Below are 22,240 nucleotides of genomic sequence, written 5' to 3' on the forward strand. Positions count from 1 at the left end.
ATTTACGGAGTTGTTGCAGGTTCCCTGCCCCTCTGAAAATCAAATCAGCTCTTGATTAATCCAAAGAGCAGGCATAAAAGATTTTAGCTAAGTAACTTCTCCCTGTTTTCTGATGAATCAGACCATGACAATTTGGGTTGCTAAACCTGAAAGGCCAAATTTTCAGTACCTTTTACATAAAAATTGCATGCGAGTTTACTGTGGAGAGTTGTGGTCCTCCTGTAAGCAAATGATCTGTTATCCTTCTAGCAGGTCACATGCATACCTAGATACTGTAGTTGCATGTGCAATTGTAGTAAGTGCAAGAGATGCCATTTTGGAGATATTTTTGTACATGATCTTGTGCGTGAGCAAGGACCTGAAGGCCTGATTGAAGGTATTTTTGCCACATATGTAAGGGACAACATAAGGCTCTCTCTGTAGGCCATTCTGTGAAGGGAGCCAAAGACTTCTGGTTCTAGGCTCTTGATCGCTAATTTTGATCTTGATTGTGTGTATGCAGGAAACTATCTCATCCCATGAGATGTACTTTAAAGAGGGACGTTATGAAGGGGGAATAGATAATGGACTGGGGAGGCAAGGATAATAGCTCTATACTGGGGTAGTTTATAATTATGAGCATTTTAGTAAGTGAAAGCGATACACGGATAGGTGAGGTCTGAAAACTTTCATAAATACTGTGGGGGAAAAATGTATATTCTTGTTTCAGTGCCTTCCCCTCCCTCTCTCCCCCACTCTCATAACTGCAATCTATGGAATGCACTTGTGTCAATTTTGTTATTACATTAATTTAACATGATTAGTAACAAATCAGACTAAAAGAATCATAAACTTGCACTGCTCGTTTTGGAACAGATGGTTCCTCAGTAGCAGAACATCCCATAGTCATGTTTGTTCAGGAACAAAGTGTGTCATTGAAAACATTCAAGTAATGGCTGGAACCTTGGGGGTAACGCCCATTTCTGGGAAGGATAGTGGTGTCTCTTGGCAAAAGTAAAGCGGAAAAAATAGATTATAATATCTAATTAGTGGACACTGCAGGCCTTGTCTTGATGTTTTCAGGAGGTACAGTATATTTAAACAAAAATGAATTTGTGTACTCTGGTTCTACTACAGTCCACCTGGCAGTAGCTGAACACACTGACAGAGCCAGGAATCAGATGCAGAGATGTTCTGCTTTGAGTGCAGGGGACTGGACTAGAAGACCTGTCAAGGTCCCTTCCAGTCCTATGATTCTATGCATCATCAGGAAATTAGCCTGTTATAGCAATTCAGAAGTTTTGTATGCAAACCACAAAATCCATTTTGCAGTTTTAGAAATCCACTAAATATTATTAATAATAATTTTTGCAATTTTAGACTGGAGGAGAGAAGATGAGCTGTGTTTTATTAGAAAATTTCCCCCCCAAAATAAGAGGATAACAGGAAGTGGGGGGGAAGGTAGAAGAACGGAAAGGTAAAAGAATGGGAGAAGAGGGGAAGGAAGGGGCGCAAAGAAGGGAAAGGAGTGCAACATCTTGGCTTTCCCTTAGCTAGGAATTAATCAAAGGTTTCTAAAAAGTAAGACCAAATCTTTTTCAAATTTGTCAGAGGTTTCTCTTCCAAATGTTAGATAAGTTGTCTTAATGCAATTAGTGAACATATAGTTCCACAATTTGTAATGTTTTGAAATATAAACAATGAAAATAAACACTATTTTCCCAACCTTTTAATCTACCAGGAGCATTTGTCCCTAGTGACCAGGAGTCATTAAATAAACAATTTTTTTTAATGGTTAAAATAAGGCACCCAGTGTATCCTTTAAAATTGATTAAATAGAGCTGAAGTCTTTACAGTTGTGAGTGTTAAGAAGGGAAGGGAAGTATGCTGAAAAGTGAATGGGAATCTACGTGGTTATGGGCCACATAGATGTGTTTACTACCCAGAATGTCATGCAGGACAAAGGAAAGAAGACACTTAGCATGAAAATCGCCTTAGTCTATGCTCTGACTATAGTGAATCTCAGCCTTCCTGAATTTTTGGAATTACAGGCTGTTTTGCAAAATTAGAACAAATCTTTCTATTTATTTAACTTATTCCCCAGTGTAGGTACCAATTCTCTAGGGGCTCTGTGTGTTGAACTCTCATTAACTCTCAATGACAGCTCTGCTCAGAGAGAAGCTACAATGCAGAGCACAGTGATGCTGATATCCCCCAACAAGAAGGAAGGGGGTTGATTCATGTGCACCATCCTTAAGCTAGACTCCTAGCAAAGTAACTCACTGATGCACCATATCCCTGAATCTGCTTGCAGGGAATTCAATGGGAGCAAGATTGAATCATAGAAATATAGTAGTGATACTAGCCATAGCAATGGCAGAGAGTAGGGGCTTATCTACACTTAAAATGCTACAGCAGCATCAGCGTAGGTAATCCACCTCCCCGAGAGATGGAGGCCGTTCTGTGACACAGGGACTTAGATCATTTAATTACAATGCTCAGAAGTGTAGATTTTTCACACCCCGACTGACGTAAACAAAAAAACTAATTTTCTAGTTTAGAAGAGTGAGCTGGATTCTGTTTCTTCCTGTGCTTTTATAAATGGTGATGTGTATTATGTTCCAGTCAAGTTACAGCTATGAAACCAAGTCAATGAGTTTACATAAGTGTCAATGAAGGGAGAATGTGACCAGCAGAGCTTTCATTCTTAGTGATAATACATGAAAAAGGAAGAACCTAGTTTGACTGTCAACTCACAGGCTGAGTTTTCAGTGCTGTCACGTAGAAAATAACTCTTTATTAGTAAACTCAGCACATACCGTGATATGGAACTCCCTGAAGTCCCATGGTGCCATTTTTACAGTGTCACAATTCTACTATTCAGAGTGGAACTATGCTTTCAAATGGAAAATTCACTTTGGGGGCAAAATAAAAATGGTGAATTGTTTTACAGTAATATAGTTCCATGACTACTTCCCTTTCCCTCATGACCTTTCTCCAGACTTGCTTGTCAAAATCATAACCCTCTTTATCCCATCTGCATACTTCTTGAGATAACATTAATTGGCTTTGACTGCCTATAATTCATATTATTGAACTCTTTATAATGTATACACAGTTACTTAATAAATAAATACACATTACATGTGAAAGATATTAACAAGAAATATAGCAATATTAGTAGTGTATGACTGGCTTAGATGTCTAGTCTTCAAGAGTATGGGTCATGGTTAGTTCAGTTGCACACAATTAGGATATGTGCAGAATTCTTGACTATGCTTTCAGTTGATAAATTGAATACTGATGCAGTTTTAAATTTTTTGAAGTGTATATTAGATACTGTCTAGATTGCATTAAAATACCTATGTATTCCAGGGGAGTTTCACTTTTATGGGAATATAGAACATGCACCTCTCTCTAGGTGTGTATATTCCCCTGGTAATAACTTCTTGATTTAGTGTTCTAGTAAGCCATGCGTTTAGGGCAGTAACATTCCTGGGTGCTCCCTTTGAAATACAAGTTTATGCATATTCTATGGAGTCATTTTGCATTTTTCAGTGCACACATTTTGCCTCAAATGTGCCTCACACATGCTTTCTATTGCGCAGGTCGGACCATGGAGACCCGTCAACAAGAATGCATTGGAGAGACAACTTGCCCATTGCTCTACAGGTATTTTCTTCTCCTCCACGTTAAACTTGGTTAGTGCAAAATTAAATAGCTCTATTTTATTTTTAAAGTGTTTAGATTTAAAATTCCTGGATCTAAAATTAAGCTTTTTGTCACACTGCCCAGTGAAAGAGAGAGAGAAGGAATAGTAGTTGGTGCTTATGACTTAGGGTCATTTTATGGCACCCTGGATACTTCTCTTAATCAGCTGACACTGGCAGTGGAAGGAAAAGAATGGCCTTTTGGCCATAGTGAGTCCGCGGTCCCAGTTTGCAGCTTCCATTCTTCTTTAAGCCAACGAACCAATTCTTATCTGCGTGCTTCTTAGACGTGTATGTGTTGTAATGATTTTCTTCCATTCTTTCCAAGAACAAGCATTCCTCACTCGGTAACAGCTGAAAAAGAGTTCCAAGTATCCACGGTGAGAGCGAATGGCATAAGCATGCTCCTAAGTGCAGTGATCTAGATTCAGTTAGACCTGGGGAGGCATGGTTTGCCATGAGGCTCTACCCAACCCCCCCTTTAAGACCACTGTTTTTTTTTAATCTGACTCCCTTCTGTTAATACAATGTTCATTTAAAACAGGCACTTTCCTAAAATTGGTGGAAGCTTGTGCTAAGTAGGCTTCCTTGGCTTAGCTAACTTCTCTACAGTAACTTGTTCATGGCACCTGCATTTCAATCAGCTACAAGTGAGCTGTGACACTACCCTGTCTGCAATCAGTTCCTTTGTCAAATAACCCCACACCATCCCCTGAGCACCTACACATTCTGGACCCAATTAATCCGTAGTTCAGTTCTATTGAAATCAGTGCAATTGGTCCACTCTTTCTGCAGCTGCCAAGTAGCTAGCTACAGCTGTGGAATTATATCTATAAACTGCTTTCATGAGCATTCACCAGCCCTGAGACACTGTGACAGAATGCAGGGGAGTTTTGACCTGCTCCTTTTCCGACCTGGGCTGGTTCACCCCTCCTTAAGCAACCTGGTGACCCCAAGCTTCCCAGGGATCACTGTATTGATGCAGAAGTTAGTGTGCACACCCAAATGGCATTGCCCATTGCAGCACAGAACTCCTGAGTTCAAGCAATCTGCTGGCTTCAGTCTCCCAAGTAGCTGGGATTACAGTTGTGCACCAGGGAGCCTGCACTTTCATCACTTAGGGCATCTTAAGTGTAGACATGCCCTGTGTTAGCAGCCATGTTTCCAAGGTGAAGCAGGGTGCCAAGATCGTGGGGAAGGCAGCTGGGCTCCCAGCGGGAAGATCCATGCCTGGAGCCTGGTATTGTTGCCCCATTCCCAGAGGGGAGCCCGGGGAGGGCAGCTGGGCTCCAGCCAGGGAGATTCGCGCCCAGAGTCCAATCGGTTGCCATGCTCCTGGTGGCATGCTGGGAGCTTGGATGGCAGCCCGGATCAGAGCAGGGAGCTGGGACCTCACAGGCAGCAGGACTCCTTGTGGGGAGTCCAGGGGTCAGCCTGAGCCGGGAGCCTGGGTGGCAGCTGGGCTTTGAGTGGAGACCAACCAGCAGCCAGGCTGGGGAGCCAGGAGCTGGCTTTCTTGTCAATTTCACAGCTCAAGCCGTGAAATTGACAGGAATGACGGCCAATAGAGATAAAGCAGTGTCTGCAGGGACAATGTGTCACTGTAACTGCACTGACATAAGCCCTATGCCTCTCTTGGAGGTGGAGTTGTTATGTTTGTGTAGTTGGGCAGTTACAATGGTGAGAGCAAGGCTGTAGTGTGTACGCTGATATAATGAGTTTGATGTAAGCTGCCGGATGTCGACCTAAGGCTATAGTGTAGACAAGGCCTTAGAAGCTAATTAGTATCCCAGGAAAAAATGATTAGGATTAATGAACTCAAATGGCCATCAGCCCAGGAATTATGAGAGGCATTGGAAGGAAGTGCCAGGGGAGAAAAGAGAGAGGGGAGACGGGAGGAACAGGGCTAGCTGGGGCCTAGTTACAGAGAGTGCTCAGATTCGGAAGACCTCTGCTCCTCTCAGGTCCTGCAGAGAGGGCCTAAAACGTGGTAAACACTGTAAATAGGTGGGAGCATGGGGGACCCTGGTGATATTGGTGAAGGGGACTTGAAATAAAGCTTCACTGATAGCACACCTGGAGTACCCTGTTCAGTTTCTGGGGTAAGAAGGTGAGGTGGAGCAGGGCCCCAGTGACAGACGCACATGCTTAACAGAGAAATCAGCAATTGTATGTCATACCAAAATTAGGATGATCTCAGGTCAGTTGTTAACAGACATCACATGGAGCACTAAGTGTCCTTATTGGGAGAAAGACCGGAAAGGCCAAGGTTTGAATGGGCTTGGAGACACTGCTACCTTCTCCCTCATACAGATCCCTGCAGATCACGGCTGAGGCAAATTGGCAAGCAGGTGGCTGGGAGCTATGCTGCTACCTGTGGTTTACTTAATCTGAGAACAGAAATCAAATCAATACCTTTTAGAAGCGCTAAATTCACCTAGCAAGGATGTTGAGAAGTTTTAAGCTACAATGTCACATTTGCATCATAGAATGAAGAGTCTGATGTGATGTGTCCTGAAAAAAAGGAGTTTACAAAACAGGATGGTGGCCACCCGGGGAAAAGCAGCTGAAATTTCACTGCAGTCTATTGGCAAGAGAGATGTTTTGGTCAAGAGTTCCTAATACAGTCTCTTTCTGAAAACTGGCAGCTGAAATGACACTATAATGATGCTGCTACTGCTTCCAACTATGAACTATAATATGTTAAATATTTTGAGGCATCTTTACAAGCTTTTATTTATTTATTCCAAAAATAAAGTTGGGTAAAGAGTGGTGATCCAGCTGCAAAAATAACAAACAGAGACTAAATGTTGCTTGTGGGTTACATTACTCAGAGCTACAAGATTTCTGCCAACCTCAAAACTCTCCATGTCTGCTACCACATCAACCTCATACTTACTGATCCATATAAAAGTCCATTGGGATCCATAGCCAAAAACTTTCCAGACTCAGTGCTCTTTATATATACCTCACCCACGCTTTCCGCACTTAGCTGCAGCTGAACTGAAAGTAAAAATAAAACAACAAAAATAAAAGCAAAAAAAAAAAATTGTCACAGATATGGCAATGCTTCTAGGAAGGTTAGCAATGAAAGAATTGTCTGCTGATCCAAAGTCTCTGTTCATAAGTGTGAGACTGTTTGTAAGGGAGACAGTATAGCGCTGAAACAGTAATCTCTTCCTTGTCCGATCCCGTCCCCATGTTTTAGGAATGAAGGGCCAAATTTTCTTTTATTTACATCAGAGGTAGACTTTTTTTTTAAAGCACTGGTTAGGGATTCAGGAGATCTGGGTTCTAGTTCTACCTAACAGACCTGCTCTATGACCTTGGCAAGTCACGTAGTGCTTTCTGCCCCTCAGCTATCCACCAGTAAAATAGGTATAGTAATAATCTTTTCTCCCATCCTTTGTTCCTTGTCCATTAAGAGTGCTAGCTCTTTGTGGAAAGCACTTTCTCTTACCATGTGCATCTACAGCACATAGCACAGCAGAGCAGATCTTGGTTGGAGCTTATTGGGGCTAATGTAACACTAATAATAATAGTAATAATCCAATGATAATGGAGTTACTCCAGTTTCATGTACATATAGCTGAGAGCAGAGTTCAGCCCCAGGTCTTTTTTTATTTAAAAGTTTCTTATTCATATAATGTTTTGAGTATATGTTTATTAATGTCTAAGTGTAGTTATTCTCCCAGCCACGAAGGGTACTAAATAAGTAGGAAAGGTCAGTCTCCATCCTAGAAAATATCTCCTTTTGGAGGCATGTCAAGTGATCATATTTTTATACTACTATAATCTGGGTAGCTGCCCCGCCATGATGTAAACAGAGAGAGAAAACAATTGGCAACTGAAGAAAGATCTGGATAGTATAATGCAGTGGTTCTCAAACTTTAGCAGCCCGAGGACACCCATTTTGATTTAAATTTTTTTGCAGCCCCCCCAGCCCTCCGTTCAGATCCCATCTTTACTCCACCCCTTCCCTCAAGTCCCCCCACCCTTCCCTGCCTCTTTCCACCTCCTCCCCTGAGCACGCCCCCCGCTGCCTCCTGCATTTCACCAAACAGCTGTTCTGCGGCATGCAGGAGGCACTGGGAGGGAGGGGGAGGAATTGATCAGCAGGGCTGGTGGCCCTGGACATGACTTGCGGCCCCCCTGGAGTACCTTCAGGGGTAGCAGTTTGAGAAACCCTGGTATAATGTATTAAATCTCTGACATGTCAACTGAGACTGCTAATAGGGCGCCAATTGGCGATGAATGTGACATGGAGAGTTGTCCATTAGGAACTGGACTGAGACCCTGAATCACTTCAACACAGGCCACCAGACTTTGACTTTCAGTCACTACCAACCTAGACTGGATTTGAACTGGTGACTTTGACGGGGGGGAAGCTCTGTGTATCCCTCTTGCATTGCCTGAGGTGTGCTGGACCAGCGAGCAGGCCTTGGTGTCTATACCACACTTGATGTCCTCTTACATAAAATTGCGGGTTTTTTTAAACTTCCAATTTGAGCTCTGTGGTCACTCTTTCCTGCTGGTTACTTTTCTTTTTAGTTCACTCTGATGGTCTAGGCAAAAATGATTAAAAATCCAATGGTCATATCTTTCAAAAATATGTTTCCACTAGGGAGGAGGATCCAATAGATAACAATCTTTAGGGAGCATTCTTGAAAATTCTTTCCATTCAGATAGAAGACTTAGATGCTACTGTGATGGACAGCTAGGTAGAAATATTCTAGCCAGCTCTAGTGTGAATAATTGAAACATCACTTTAAAACAGACAAATAACTATTGCGTTCATCATGTGAAGAGTCTTACAAAATCAGGATCATGAAGCATCATATTTCTTGGCCTCCAATCAGCTTTCTTCTGCCCTGGAAAGACACATTATAAAATAGTGTCTGTGACCTGGGGGAATCCAGTGCCACTGGGGGACAAGTTTGGGATTCTTAGTTCTGATTCCTTCCTTATTTTATTTTAGTCTCATTTTGGCAAGATAAAAAATAATGTCGTCTCTTGAAATGACAAAAGCCCTTGTCCCTGTGAAACCTTTGTCGCTATGGCTCAGATCCTTTAATCAGGCACTTACTGTTCAGTAAATAATGTTTGATTAGCAAATTGGATGGGAGCAGATTTGCTGTAATTTATGACTCCTTTGTTTGCTCTGTTCAAACTGGGATCTTGCATTCAGCACGTCCTTGAGCTGGAACACCACCAATCTGCTTATGTTCTGCTCAGTGCTGCATTCCCAGAACCCGGTAAAGGGAGTAAACTAGGAAGGAGAGAGGGAAACAGGAAGAGAGGCTGCTACATAATTAAAATAGTCAGACAAGAGTGAGAGAGAGCATCCACCCACAATGAAGAAACAAAGTCCTCTCTGGCTGGCTGTAAAATTTTTAGGCTGGTAGCAGGCAGCAACATGGCTGAATGGGAAAAAGAAGAGAGAAGTAGTTTGGGAAGGAAAAGCGGGCAAGAACCCATGCACGGATTCCTCGCAACCCTCCCCACCAGGAACTAGGTAAAATAGAGAATAATTAAGAATCGGCCCCAAACCTTTATCCATTTTTGGAAATGAGCATGAACTTCACGTTTACGAGTCCAAAACGGTCTGCAAAGTTTTCTTTCCTTGTCCGATTTCCAGAATCAGAATTGCCTGAATATTGCAAGAAAGATGCTGCTGATGGCATTACTAATTAGAACTGGATGCAGTGCCCGAAGGATTATTCTCAGCAGATCTCCTACCCAAATTTTCACTCAGATAAGCATTCAAAGTTTTGGATAGTTATGAGAACAATCCCCAAATTCCAAATCGTTTGTGATTTATGCAAGAGCGAGCATTTGCAAATACAAACACATGCTTCACTAGCTCTATCAGCAGGAAAACCTTGATAAATTGCAGATCGTCTCTTCCCCTTTGCTTTCTTGTGACCAGAGGCTCATTGTTTTTAGCGTGACATTGGGGATGACCTTATTGCTTCTGAGCAGAGTGAATTATTTTGCTGGTAGCATAACATTCAAGAGAAACAAATCTATTCACTTCAGTGAGTTCTTGGCTGCTCCGTGTCAGTCAGTGCTTTCTACCAGCCATATGAATAACATCCAAAGGGGCCAGGTGAGGTCACCAGCCTGCCTACACATTGAGGGTGTGTTTTATTGGGCAAATTCTCATCCCACTTAAGTATGTATAAAATAGAGGCATGGAACCTGCTTAGCACATAACTTTCAGTGCACAGAAATGTTCTCTGTACCCAGGTTGGTTATTCCACTGGCATATATCCCTTTAAGGAGTTTCCTCTATAAATATTTTTCATCAGGATGTCCAAGTTTAGTAGCTCATTGACACTCAGTTCCTTTCTGGCAAAGGTTTGCAAACCTACATCCTTCAGCAAGTAGCACTGGCGACAGGCAAAGGGGAGTAAGCAGCCTGTCATGAGTGAACCATGGTGGAGAGCTCACCGCATTAGCTAGCCATTTCCTTCTAGCGCAACCAGCTCTGTTTCCTTGCTGGAGGAAGGGATCAAAGGAAGGGATACACGTTCTTGGTGCCTGGAGCTGGCAAAGGTCTGGGAAGGTAACAGATTTCCCAGAACTGTTCCTGATTTTGCGGTGACTGAGTCTGGCACTCAAAAGTTGCCGCTATGTGGTGGCCTCTAGGTAATTAGTTGATTGCCATATGCTAGTTCGTAGTGGGTAAATATCCGTTTCACAAAATCACCACTGCTGCTGGAATGCATTGACACTCTTGTTGGCAGCTTCAGCAGAGAGACTAAAGGCTGAATGAGCCTAGAGGATGAACTGCTTCTCACCTGGAAAAGTGGTCCCCAGCTCAAGGCTGAGGCAGGCTGGGTGAAGCCTGCACTGCTGCTGACCATGCCCTATCTGTTCTGCAGGTTTTATCACTGCCACCTTTGCTAAATCTAGCATTGTAAACATAAATAAAACAAGGTGGAAAGACAACACTGGTCGCGAGCAGCACTGTCCACCTCCCCGGTCCTGTCTGGGTTAGCGTCCTGTGGAGGCCCCAGGAGTCCCAGGATTTCTGATTGACAAGGTTTTCAAGCACAGAGTGATTCACCCAATTTATGAAAGTTTGGTTGAAATTTGTTTGTCCGGTTCCAGGTGTTTCCCACCCTTCCCAGCCCTGCATGTCTAATTTTAACATGGGTTCAGTTGGGTGAACTGGCTTGGGTCTGCAGTCTTCACTTGAAGGTACAAGTGTTCAGAAATGACTGGCTGAGTCCCAAAATAAACCAGCACTTGAGGCGTGATTGCTTGTAGATCATAAGCTTGTATTCCTACACACATGTGCCTGTGAAGACTTGTGAGGTCAATTTATTTGGCCACTGGGCCCAGAACCTCTCCGTCTTTGTTGGTTTAGATCAGACACTTAATATTAAAGGAATGTATAGCAGTTTATAGGCTTAAAAATGTATATTCCTAGTCCCCCCCTTGGCAAAGGGCGTGACTGGATGTTTGCTGTGAGACTCAAACCTTGCTGTGTGTGTAAGGGTGCATAGGGGCCGCAATGCCACCCAGACGTAATCCCAGCTATAGTATCTCAGTGCCAAAATGACAGAGAAGTCTGTTTCAGTGCATGCAGCTCTTTCAGCTCTTTGACTTGTGCATATTGTGAGCATGAACCTGCCTTCTAAAGAATCCCCCATGTTTGTTTTCCCACCTCCTTTTCTGAGCGGGGTTTGAGAAAGGTTACATGCCCAGTTTATTCTAGGTTAGAGACTTTCCGTCCCTTGCTATGTTTACTCAAAGTGAGGTCATCCTTGTTCAATCTGCTGTGAGGCTGTTTGCATGTGTGTGTGCGTGTGTGTGTAAATGGCATTTATAATTAAAACTCTGCCCCAAACTGGCTTTCACTGAAAAAATAAAGCGCTAAGTTTTTATTTCAAGTGGTTTTCTTAGAATTTGTAAAGAACATCTGGCTTCTCCCAACACCACTCTTTAGCCAGATACAGCTGCAGTGTGTAGTCCAGCTATATTCCGGTAAATATTCAGTAGCAGAGTTTACACATGCAACAGAAAAGATTCCTGCTTTGAAATCAGTGCATTGAGATGGAGTGGTCTGATAAAGAAAAGCATAGCATTACAATTCATAAACCCTGGACCACCTTAAGACAGAGGCTTGCTGTACTCATTCTTTTTCCCATCCTTCCCTCCATCTCCCCATCCAGTTCCTATCTGGCATTTATTTAAAAAAACCCTCCCAAGCATTTTGAAAGCATAATAACCTGAATAGCTTAGAACTTCCAAACAGATTCCTTGGAATTTAAGTCCACCTCTTTTCCCTGGCACAGCTATTTTCTATAGTATGTCAGAATGCTCTTTAACAGAACCAGTCATTCTGTGTAGCTCCAGATTAGTTCAACAGTGAGCTGTTAAGGGCTACGGGCTGAGGAATCCCCTGGAGTTTTGGGACCAAATCCTCCACCACTCCTTCCCCCCGATCTGGCTGCTTTGCACTGCTCAGTCCATGAAAAGCAGCCAGAAAGCTCTCTTAAGGTAGCAACTGGGGATTATTCTGTTGTAAGAGAACCTCAGGTGGCATAAAGCTGCATAACCAGCTCTAGACCATCTACTCACTCTTCCTGGCAGAGGAGGCATGTCAGGATTGCTTTGTACCCCAACAATCTCCAGCTGGTGGTATGGTCCCAAAAGAATTGCTATTGCCAGTGGAACCTGGAGCAGACTTTAGGTCCCCAGTCTGAGGAGGCAATAAGGTAGCTGAAAGGAGGGAGGTGGTTCTTCTTGGGTCCTGGATCAAGCACAGCTTTGTCAGATCCACAAATCTGACTTCGGGGTCTTGCTCATCCAGAACAGTCTGGGTTCCTTGTAGATGTAAGGGAAAATGCTTTGAGGTATCCCCATTGACTAATATGGTCAGCTACTGAAGAAGCCAAACATCCATCCCTTCTCGCCAGAGAAGCATAGAATTTGGTTTTTCATATAATGCTTGGTATCCCATAGCACTTTACAAAGCAATAATAATAGTAGTATGTGGTTTGAACATGAAAGAAGTGAAACATGAGAATTTAAAGCATGAACAATAATGCCTTACAGTTGTACAAAAGTTTTTATCCTGAAGAACTCCAAAATGCACATCAAAAATGTTTAGACCTCTGAAACGCAGCCATGCCTGGGGTGAAAGGTAGCAGCAACCAGTGCTAGTAGTGTGGGGAGAGAATATTCCTAGCCAAGAGTGCTGGGAAGCTCCTATTCTTACTTACTAATCTTTATATGAGATCATTAGTTCCTTACACAGAGTAGGCAGCACTTTGGGTTTGTTTTGGTATTTTTTTAAAGGTCTCTTGTCCGAGACCAACACACTGTAAAGTGCATAAAGAACAGGAATACTTGTGGCACCTTAGAGACTAACAAATTTATTTGAGCATAAGCTTTCATGAGCTACAGCCTACTTCATCAGATGCATAGAATGGAACATATAGTAAGAAGATATATATACATACAGAGAACATGAAAAAGCGGAAGTTGCCATACCAACTCTAAGAGGCTAATTAATTAAGATGAGCTCTTATCAGCAGGAGGAAAAAAAACTTTTGTAGTGATAATCAAGATGGCCCATTTCAGACAGTTGACAAGAAGGTGTAAGGATACTTAACATGGGGAAATAGATTCAATTTGTGTAATGACCCAGCCACTCCTAGTCTCTATTCAAGCCCAAGTTAATGGTATCTAGTTTGCAAATTAATTCCAGTTCAGCACTTTCTCGTTGGAATCTGTTTTTGAAGCTTTTCTGTTGCAAAATGGCCACCTTTAAGTCTATTACTGAGCCCTGGTCTACACTACAGTTTAGGTCGAATTTAGCAGCGTTAGAGCAATTTAACCCTGCACCCGTCCACACGACTAAGCCATTTTTGTCGACTTAAAGGGCTCTTAAAATTGATTTCTGTACTCCTCCCCGACGAGGGGATTAGTGCTGAAATCGACATCGATTTTGGGTCGAATTTGGGGTAGTGTGGACGCCATTTTGACGGTATTGGCCTACGGGAATCTATCCCAGAGTGCTTCATTGTGACCGCTCTGGACTGCACTTTCAACTCAGATGCACTGGCCAGGTACACAGGAAAAGCACCAGGAACTTTTGAATTTCATTTCCTGTTTGGCTAGCATGAGGAGCTCATCAGCCCAGGTGACCATGCAGAACTCATCAGCACAGGTGACCATGCAGTCCCAGAATTGCAAAAGACCTCCAGCATGGACCGAACGGGAGGTACTGGATCTGATCGCTGGATGGGGAGACGAATCCATGCTATCAGAATTCCGTTCCAAAAGACGAAATGCCAAAATATTTGAAAAAATCTCCAAGGGCATGATGGACAGAGGCTATAACAGGGATCCGCAGCAGTGCCATGTGAAAATTAAGGAGCTCAGGCAAGCCTACCAAAAAAACTAAAGAGGAAAACGGCCACTCCAGGTCAGAGCCCCAGATATGCCGCTTCTATGATGAGCTGCATGCAATTCTAGGGGGTGTCTCTAACACTACCACACCCCTGTCCGTGGCCACCTGCAAGGGGGGAGTCTCCCACAACAGGGATGAGGATTTTGGGGACAAGGAAGATCATGAGGAGGCGGAGGAGGAGGATAGCGCACAACAGGCAAGCGGAGAAACTGTTCTCCCTGACAGCCAGGAACTGTTTATCACCCTAGAGCAAATACCAGAGAGGTTGAAGTGTTCTCCTACTGGTTTTTGAATGTTATGATTCCCGATGTCAGATTTGTGTCCATTTATTCTTTTGCGTAGAGACTGTCCGGTTTGGCAATGTACCTGGCAGAGGGGCATTGTTGGCACATGATGGCATCTATCACATTGGTAGATATGCAGGTGAACGAGCCCCTGATGGCGTGGCTGATGTGATTAGGTCCTATGATGGTGTCACTTTAATAGATATGTGGACAGAGTTGGCATCGGGCTTTGTTGCAAGGATAGGTTGCTGGGTTAGTGTTTTTGTTGTGTGGTGTGTGGTTGCTGGTGAGTATTTGCTTCAGGTTGGGGGGCTGTCTGTAAGTGAGGACTGGTCTGTCTCCCAAAATCTGTGAGAGTAAGGGATCGTCTTTCAGGAAAGGTTGTAGATCTTTGATGATGAGCTGGAGAAGTTTTAGTTGGGGGCTGAAGGTGATGGCTAGTGGCGTTCTGTTGTTTTCTTTGTTTTCTTTCTCTGTCCTGTAGTTGGCGACTTCTGGTTACTCTTCTGGCTCTGTCAATCTGTTTTTTCACTTCAGCAGGTGGGTATTGTAGTTTTAAGAATGCTTGATAGAGATCTTGTAAGTGTTTGTCTTTGTCTGTGGGATTGGAGCAAATGTGGTTGTAACTTAGAGCTTGGCTGTAGACAATGGTTAGTGTGGTGTGTCCTGGATGGAAGCTGGAGGCATGTAGGTAATATAGCTGTCAGTAGGTTTTCGGTATAGGGTGGTGTTCATGTGACCATTGATTATGAGCACAGTAGTGTCCAGGAAATGGACCTCTTGTGTGGATTGATCCAGGCTGAGGTTGATGGTGGGATGGAAATTGTTGAAATCATGGTGAAATTCCTCCAGGGCTTCTTTTCCATGGTCCAGATGATGAAGATGTCATCAATGTAGCGCAGGTAGAGTAGCGGTGTTAGGGGACGAGAGGTAAGGAAGCGTTGTTCTAAGTCAGCCATAAAAATGTTGGCATACTGTGGGGCCATGCGGGTACCCATAGCAGTGCTACTGACTTGAAGGTATACATTGTCCCCAAATGTGAAATAGTTGTGAGTGAGGACAAAGTCACAAAGTTCAGCCACCAGGTTTGCCGTGACATTATCAGGGATACTGTTCCTGATGGCTTGTAGTCCATCTTTGTGTGGAATGTTGGTGTAGAGGGCTTCTACATCCATAGTGGCCAGGATGGTGTTTTCTGGAAGATCGCCGATGGATTGTAGTTTCCTCAGGAAGTCAGTGGTGTCTTGAAGATATCTGGGAGTGCTGGTAGTGTAGGGCCTGAGGAGAGAGTCCCCATAGCCAGACAGTCCTGCTGTTAGGGTGCCAATCCCTGAGATGATGGGGCATCCAGGACTTCCAGGTTTATGGATCTTGGGTAGCAAATAGAATACCCCTGGTCGGGGTTCTAGGCATGTCAGTGTGGAGACTCAGGAATTGAGCATTTGCAATGGGAAGAGGTTGGGAAAGAGAAACTTAAGTAGCAAGATGGGTGGAAACTAGAGGAGTCACACGGCATACATACTGTATGTGATTCATAAAGAAATAGTAATTTTACACAGGCTTGGAAGTGTCCAAACATCCATAGCCAAGGCATATGTAAGCCCAGACCTATCGGCCAGTGTGAACGAAATCAGATCAATGTCAAGAATGCATCAAAAGCCCCGGTTTAACTCTTGCTAGGTGTGACTCAACATGCACAGCAGTTGTAATCTTTGCATGGCTGGGTGCATAGTTAAAATCGTTCTGTGATTCTTTCCTCAGTAAAGAAATGAGAGCAAAAAACCTGCAATATGTCATTCTTTTTTAAAAGAACTGTGGGCAAAAAAAAGTCTGCTTTAAATAATCATAAAAAAGCATCCAGAAAAAAGTTTCTGTAATAATCGTTTATTGTGCCTTCATGCTAAAGGATCCCAAAACAATTTACAAACTTCAACTCCTATTCAATCTATAGCCAGGGGTTCCTTCATCCATAACTGAAATGCATCTGCCACTGGGGTGAAATGCACCAGCTGTATGACAATGCATAGCAATGCTATGTAGTAGTTAATCCTGGAAATGAAGAATAGTTCTGCATCTAGTTGAAACAGCAGGGGAACTTGGATAAGCAGACCGTAATTAGCCAAATACAGGTACTCGTGCTAATGTGTCATGGGATCTTTCAAAACCTGTATGAGTGCCCACTCCTAGCAGCACCACATCGCCTAATACCATGCTGTGATGTTGCTTCATTACAGACTGGAGCTGGCCTAATGAGAAACTGTATCCGAACAAACTGAAACTTTGGAGAAGTTCAGCTCTGAATAGTGCAGCTCAGGCCCACCTCTAGTAGCGACTCAGGGGGAAGGAGGATTCTTGTTGAATCAACTCTAGGACAGAGCTATTTGTGAGCAAACTAAAAGAGCTTGTCAGCTCATTGGGATGTCCTTCAAGGGCAGGTTCAAATGTATGATAATGCTCCTTATGTCTGAAGATGCATTTATACATTGGAATATGGAAATTGTAAGACAAATGGTGATTTCTGTGTGAGAAGTTTATCTCTGCTCTGGCTGGCTTGGCCCAGAACAGGTCCCCTTCTGACTCATCTGCTGGAGATGTCTGTGGACTGCAGTGATTCTGAGTCCTGTCTTGACCCTAATAATATGCCAATTATGGTGGGGGGGAGAGAGAGAATCCAGCCACAGATGGGGACTCTGATAACTAGAGCCCTGCGTGGATACGAAATTTGGACCCGCATCCATCTGCAAACATGGTCTGCGGATATCCACATCCATGGATATCCGCAGATTTCCAGGCCTCTACTGATAACTGGTTAAGTCTCTCTTCTAATATTTGCTACACCAGTTGGTAGTCACAAGAGTACTGTGTGTCCTTTATGCTACAGGGGCACAAATAAGCACATAAAACACATAACCAACTCAGCATAGAATTAACCATCCTTGTTTTGAGAAAATAAGTGCAATATGAATGCATTTTAAAAATGATAAATCACAGAATAACTTTTTCTGAGCCGAGTCTTTCCACTGTTAAACCTGCACGTCCCTCAGGAATGTACTGCACTTTGCTATGTAAGGGAAAAGAAAAGTTAACCAATTTGAAAATCCTGTGCAAAGCATTCAGATAGAATACATGACACACTCTTAGGAATCTGGGCCTTAACACTTATTCCAGAGCATGACTTAAGCTGCAAAAAAGGCACAGCTGTAACATCGTAACAACCCTACTACCATGCTGGAGGTAAATGCAGATACCATGTTTGACTGCTGAGTTTGCAATGTAGTATGTGGACATCCCCCTAAACCCTTTTCTTCTAGTTGCCAACTAACTGTGTAAACTGGTAACTGTGCTTCAGTTAGAATTTCAGTCTCTCCTGCTGTGATCAGTCTTTCTGGTATATTTTTTTAATGACTAATTTCATATTTCATATTTTGACAAATGTGAGGTACTGTACATCCTGTGTCTCTGTAGAGTGTATATATAGTAGGCCTTGTTTCACATGCTGAACCTCTGGATGGTTTGTTGCCATGGTAGGAGAGAGAACCTGGCATAGAGCATAAATACTCTACCTATCCCTTCTTGGCTGGAAAAGTGGCTGATGTGTAATGCCAACCTCCCAGAGAAAAAGGGGCAGTAAGGTAAAGGCAGCACTAGTCATGTAAGCCAAGTAAGAGCTGTGTCCTGACACACATTTCTGATTTGCTTACTGTGCTGGTCGCTTCGGTCCCTTGTCCCATCTACTTTGCCATCTGGAAGTATCCTCAAGAAGTGGCCTCCGTTGCTGCAGTACAGGAGTTTGGGCTTCTTGTAGTTCCCCAGTGGAAGATTGAATTTTTCGGTCAGGGCAGTGAACGTTGTTATTTCGCCTTCAGCCATCTCTGCGCCTCTCCCTGTGGCACGTCTTCAAGACTGTAAGAAATTCAATAGGCTTATAGCAGTAATGGCATTGAAGTGTGCAGCACATTTCTTGTACCCACATTTTTAAAGGGGCTGGGAAGGATCCTAGATACACCTAGAGGAGTCACTGACAATTGTTTTACCACAGCCTCTGCAGGTGATTTGCACAATGGATGAGGCAGTGACATACTACAAAAGGTGGGGCTCCTTTAAATGTTGATAGTCCCAAAGTGAGAGGGGGCTTTTGGTCACTTTCTCACTTTCCTGTTGGCTCTAGCCAGAATCATAGGGACTCGTTTCTTTTTACATTTATCGTTCCTCTCTCTTGACATGTGAACTAAAATTAAATGCTCTAAAAACTGTTCAAAAAACCATGCAGTGTCTGATTGAAGCCCACAAGATGCGGGAATCTCTGAGTTAATGACTCTCACTCAGCCCCTAAGCTATTCTGACCAGACTTTGCAACACAGATTGTGTACTACGTAATACGTACTACTTCGTACCACCGCAATAACACAGCACACGGTGGGTTAACAGAACAGGAATTGGGTACCTCAGGGGATTGCTAATGGGAGTTGAAGCCTTTCCACTTCTTGGACACCAGTTTGGAGATAGCTCAGGTAGGCAGGGCCAGAAGGTATACCTGCTTGGTGATCCATAGTATATAATATGAGGTGGTTGGGTCAGTCTAGTGTTCACTGGTCAAGTGACTTCATCACATTATCGTAGCAATAGGCACCCTTGGTATTAAGGCTCAGCAAAAATGTTGAAGACTGAGGGCCAAGTCCTCAGCTGGTGTAAATAGGTGCAGCTTTACTCCTGCTCAGGATCTGGCACTTATTGGGTCTGGAGAGAAAGAACTACCCTCTAATCTGTAACGGTGACTTTTCCCAGTGGGGATGAGGGGTCCTGGAAGGCCTATGCAGAGCACTTGCCCTGCCATTCCCAGTGCTGTACCTGTTCCATGGATAGAGGACTTTGGTCATCAAGGCTGACAATCTGGCACCTTTTTATAAGAAGTTCTGAATAAAAATGTCTGGGAATTTATGTGTTCAAGGATTACACTCTGTAATCCACGTCCAAAGAAACACTTGTGGAAAAGGGCTTTGAGAAATACGAAGTGCTACATTCAAACATCAGTGTCTCGCATTCTTTTTGTTCTTAAAGGTACCTGGCAGGACGCACTGACCCCCATTTTAGCCAAATTTAATGTTCAAAAACAAAGGCATTTGAACCACACAAGAATCAGATACCACAACACTCTTCACAATGGAGATGCTGACAAGACCCATAATTCTGCAAGCCAGGGCTTTAGATCAGCTGAATTTATAGTGAGACACAGGCTCATCTGGCTCTAATTTTCCCAGTATTAAATTCTTCCAGAGCAAACAGCAAACTCAGTGGCAGCTTGATTTGCAGACACAAATATATTAGTGTTACTGATGGGCCAACTTCAAAAGGTTCTCTGGACTGATTTGGATAAGAACCCAATAATTTATATGCTATTCCAAGGTTATCCCTACTTATCTGAAGTTTTCTGGTCTAGAAAATGATTGTGAAATCTCAGGCAACCAGTGTCTTACATACCATGTTCTATATATTAATTGCTTACAGACAAGTGAATTGATAGACACAAAGAAGACAGCGGATGAGCTGTAGCTCACGAAAGCTTATGCTCTAATAAATTTGTTAGTCTCTAAGGTGCCACAAGTACTCCTTTTCTTTTTGCGAATACAGACTAACACGGCTGCTACTCTGAAAGAAGACAACGCGCACTGTAATTCAAACATACATATAACATAGAGCGTTTATTTGTATTGTTTTCCCATCACTATATTATAAACCTCATCTGTTTAGCTTTGATTCTGCTGCTAATGCATTACAGAGGAGATAGAGCTATGCTGTACCTAGTAGTGTGCATGCCGCTGTCTCTTGGCACTTACAGCCTGACCTGAGGGAAGCTAAGTACCTAGAACGCCCCCTAAATTAGAAATAAATTGAAGGTGCAAATCTGAGTACTTGACCTCTGAATGCCTGACTGCAGGTTGCAAGTACTCAAATCTGCAGATGCAACTGAATTACATCACATTTACAAAAGGGAGACTGCTACCTCAGAAAAAATATTTTTTGGACCCAATTTTTGGTTCCCCAAAACCAAAAAGTTGGAGTGGGGGAGGTTGTTTTTGTAGAAAAACATGACAAATTGTCCAAAAAGGACATTTCCTGTGGATATTTCTGTTTAGATGAAAAAGCCTTGTTATTTAATCAAAAAAATGTCTTGAACAAAACATTTCAACCAGCTCGGGTAGACACACTAATTTCAGACCTTTTTTCATTTTCTTTCTTTCTTAAATGTGGCCTTTTGCGGTCTTTGTTAGGGAAAAATGTTTTCCCAGGAGAGGAAAATACTGGAAGAAAAAAGAGGACAAGACTGATATGTTCTGTGTTTTCCAAGCCTGAAATTCTTTCTGGCGATCATCAGTTCACAGCATTGTCTCTGCCTTCATGAAATTTTGCTCTGGTACTAAATCACTAGTACTCAAAAAAAACCTGAATGTTACACAGAGCCTCAACAGCATATTATTTTAAACCTTTCCCTGTTCCTTCAGGATAGATTTGAACTTGTTTTATAAGTTACATTCTCTGGAACAAAGCCTGGGAAGCATTCCTTTATCAGACAAAAATTTCCAAAACCACATTGGAGGCTGTTTGGTTCTCCCTAATTTTGAAACCACCCAGAGGTCCAGTTCTGCCATTGTTTCTCTAATGAGTGAGTGCAACTGCATACTTGGAAATGGCATATTTGGACTTCTAGTGTTTTAGAAGCAGGACTTCACAGGTTCCAGTTTCAGCAGAGATGATTCCTGGTTCACATTTTTTGTAGCAGTTGTGCTGTATGAACGCACGGTGGCATTCTTTGAAGTGCAATCATTCTTTCTGGAATTTGCCACTTTGAAGATGATATATCTGTAACATGGGATAGCACAGGATGCTTGTCCAGCCCCATGCGTTGGCTTCATTAAAGAAGCATTAAGACAGTTAAGGACAAGCCCAACTTTTCTTGGTAGTGCTCTGAAGCTAACTCTGGTATCTAAGAGCCTAAGAACATATGAATGGCCAGACTGGGTCAGACCAATATTCCTTCTAGCCCAGTATCTTGTCTTCCAACAGTGGCTAGACCAGAGCTGTAGGGGCAGTGTCACAGAACAGGGCAATTTTGTAGAGATCCTCCCCCGACTTCATCTCTCGGCTTCTAGCCATCAGAGATTTAGAGTTACCCCGAGGATGGGGTTGCATCCCTGACCATTGCATTGTATGAAAAAGTACATCCTCTCCTTTGTATTAAACCTGCTGCCTATTAATTTTATTGGGTGACCCCTGGTTTTTGTAATCTGGGAAAGGGTAAATAACACTTTTTTCCCACACCATTCATGATTTTAAAGACACCTATCATACCCCTTCCCCGCCCCATAGTCTCTTTTCTAAGATGAATAGCCCTAATTTCCATGTGTGGAAGCCATTCTATACCCATCTTTGTTGCCATTCTCTGAACTTTTTCCAGTTCCACTATAACATTTAAGTCTTTATTAACACAATAGTCAGGCAGCATAAATTAGAAACTTCCCACACTGTCTGCTCCCAAACCTAAACTTTCTACAGAGCGATCACCCTCACTCTATTGATAAAACTAAAGTATTTCAGCCTGTAGTACCAACTTCCTCTGAGGCTTTCTCTGAAAAATCAGTCATTCCAAATTATATATAGGGCTTTAGTGCTGTCTGCTATTTTTTTCACTGGGAATGAATCTAAGACCTGTAAAATCATTTCACTTATTAGAACTGAAGCTGGTCTTGAACCTTTGTTCCAGGGTACAAGGAACTCAGGAGTTTGCAAAGTTTATGACATTGTTAGAAATGAGAAACGAACATCCCAAGGCCAGAGTTTCA

At 42.9% G+C, this 22,240-nt stretch overlaps 1 protein-coding gene across 4 annotated transcripts in view; it reads right to left on the minus strand.

The window, feature by feature from the left end:
* Positions 1-2,764: 2,764 nt before the first annotated feature.
* The window catches only part of FGF1 (fibroblast growth factor 1), a 67,239-nt gene continuing 47,763 nt past the window's right edge, over positions 2,765-22,240 (minus strand). For all 4 annotated transcript variants that reach the window (XM_043491275.1, XM_043491274.1, XM_043491276.1 and 1 more), the window contains 3 exons: positions 18,104-18,305; positions 6,589-6,692; positions 2,765-4,043 (listed from right to left, as the gene is read on the minus strand). In XM_043491275.1, coding sequence (XP_043347210.1) covers positions 3,849-4,043; positions 6,589-6,692; positions 18,104-18,272 — 468 coding nt within the window. In that variant the 5' untranslated portion in view covers positions 18,273-18,305 and the 3' untranslated portion in view covers positions 2,765-3,848. The remainder of the gene's footprint in view (positions 4,044-6,588; positions 6,693-18,103; positions 18,306-22,240) is intronic.

Source organism: Dermochelys coriacea, chromosome 8 (genome assembly GCF_009764565.3).
Source record: "Dermochelys coriacea isolate rDerCor1 chromosome 8, rDerCor1.pri.v4, whole genome shotgun sequence".
Taxonomy (NCBI): Eukaryota; Metazoa; Chordata; order Testudines; family Dermochelyidae; genus Dermochelys; species Dermochelys coriacea.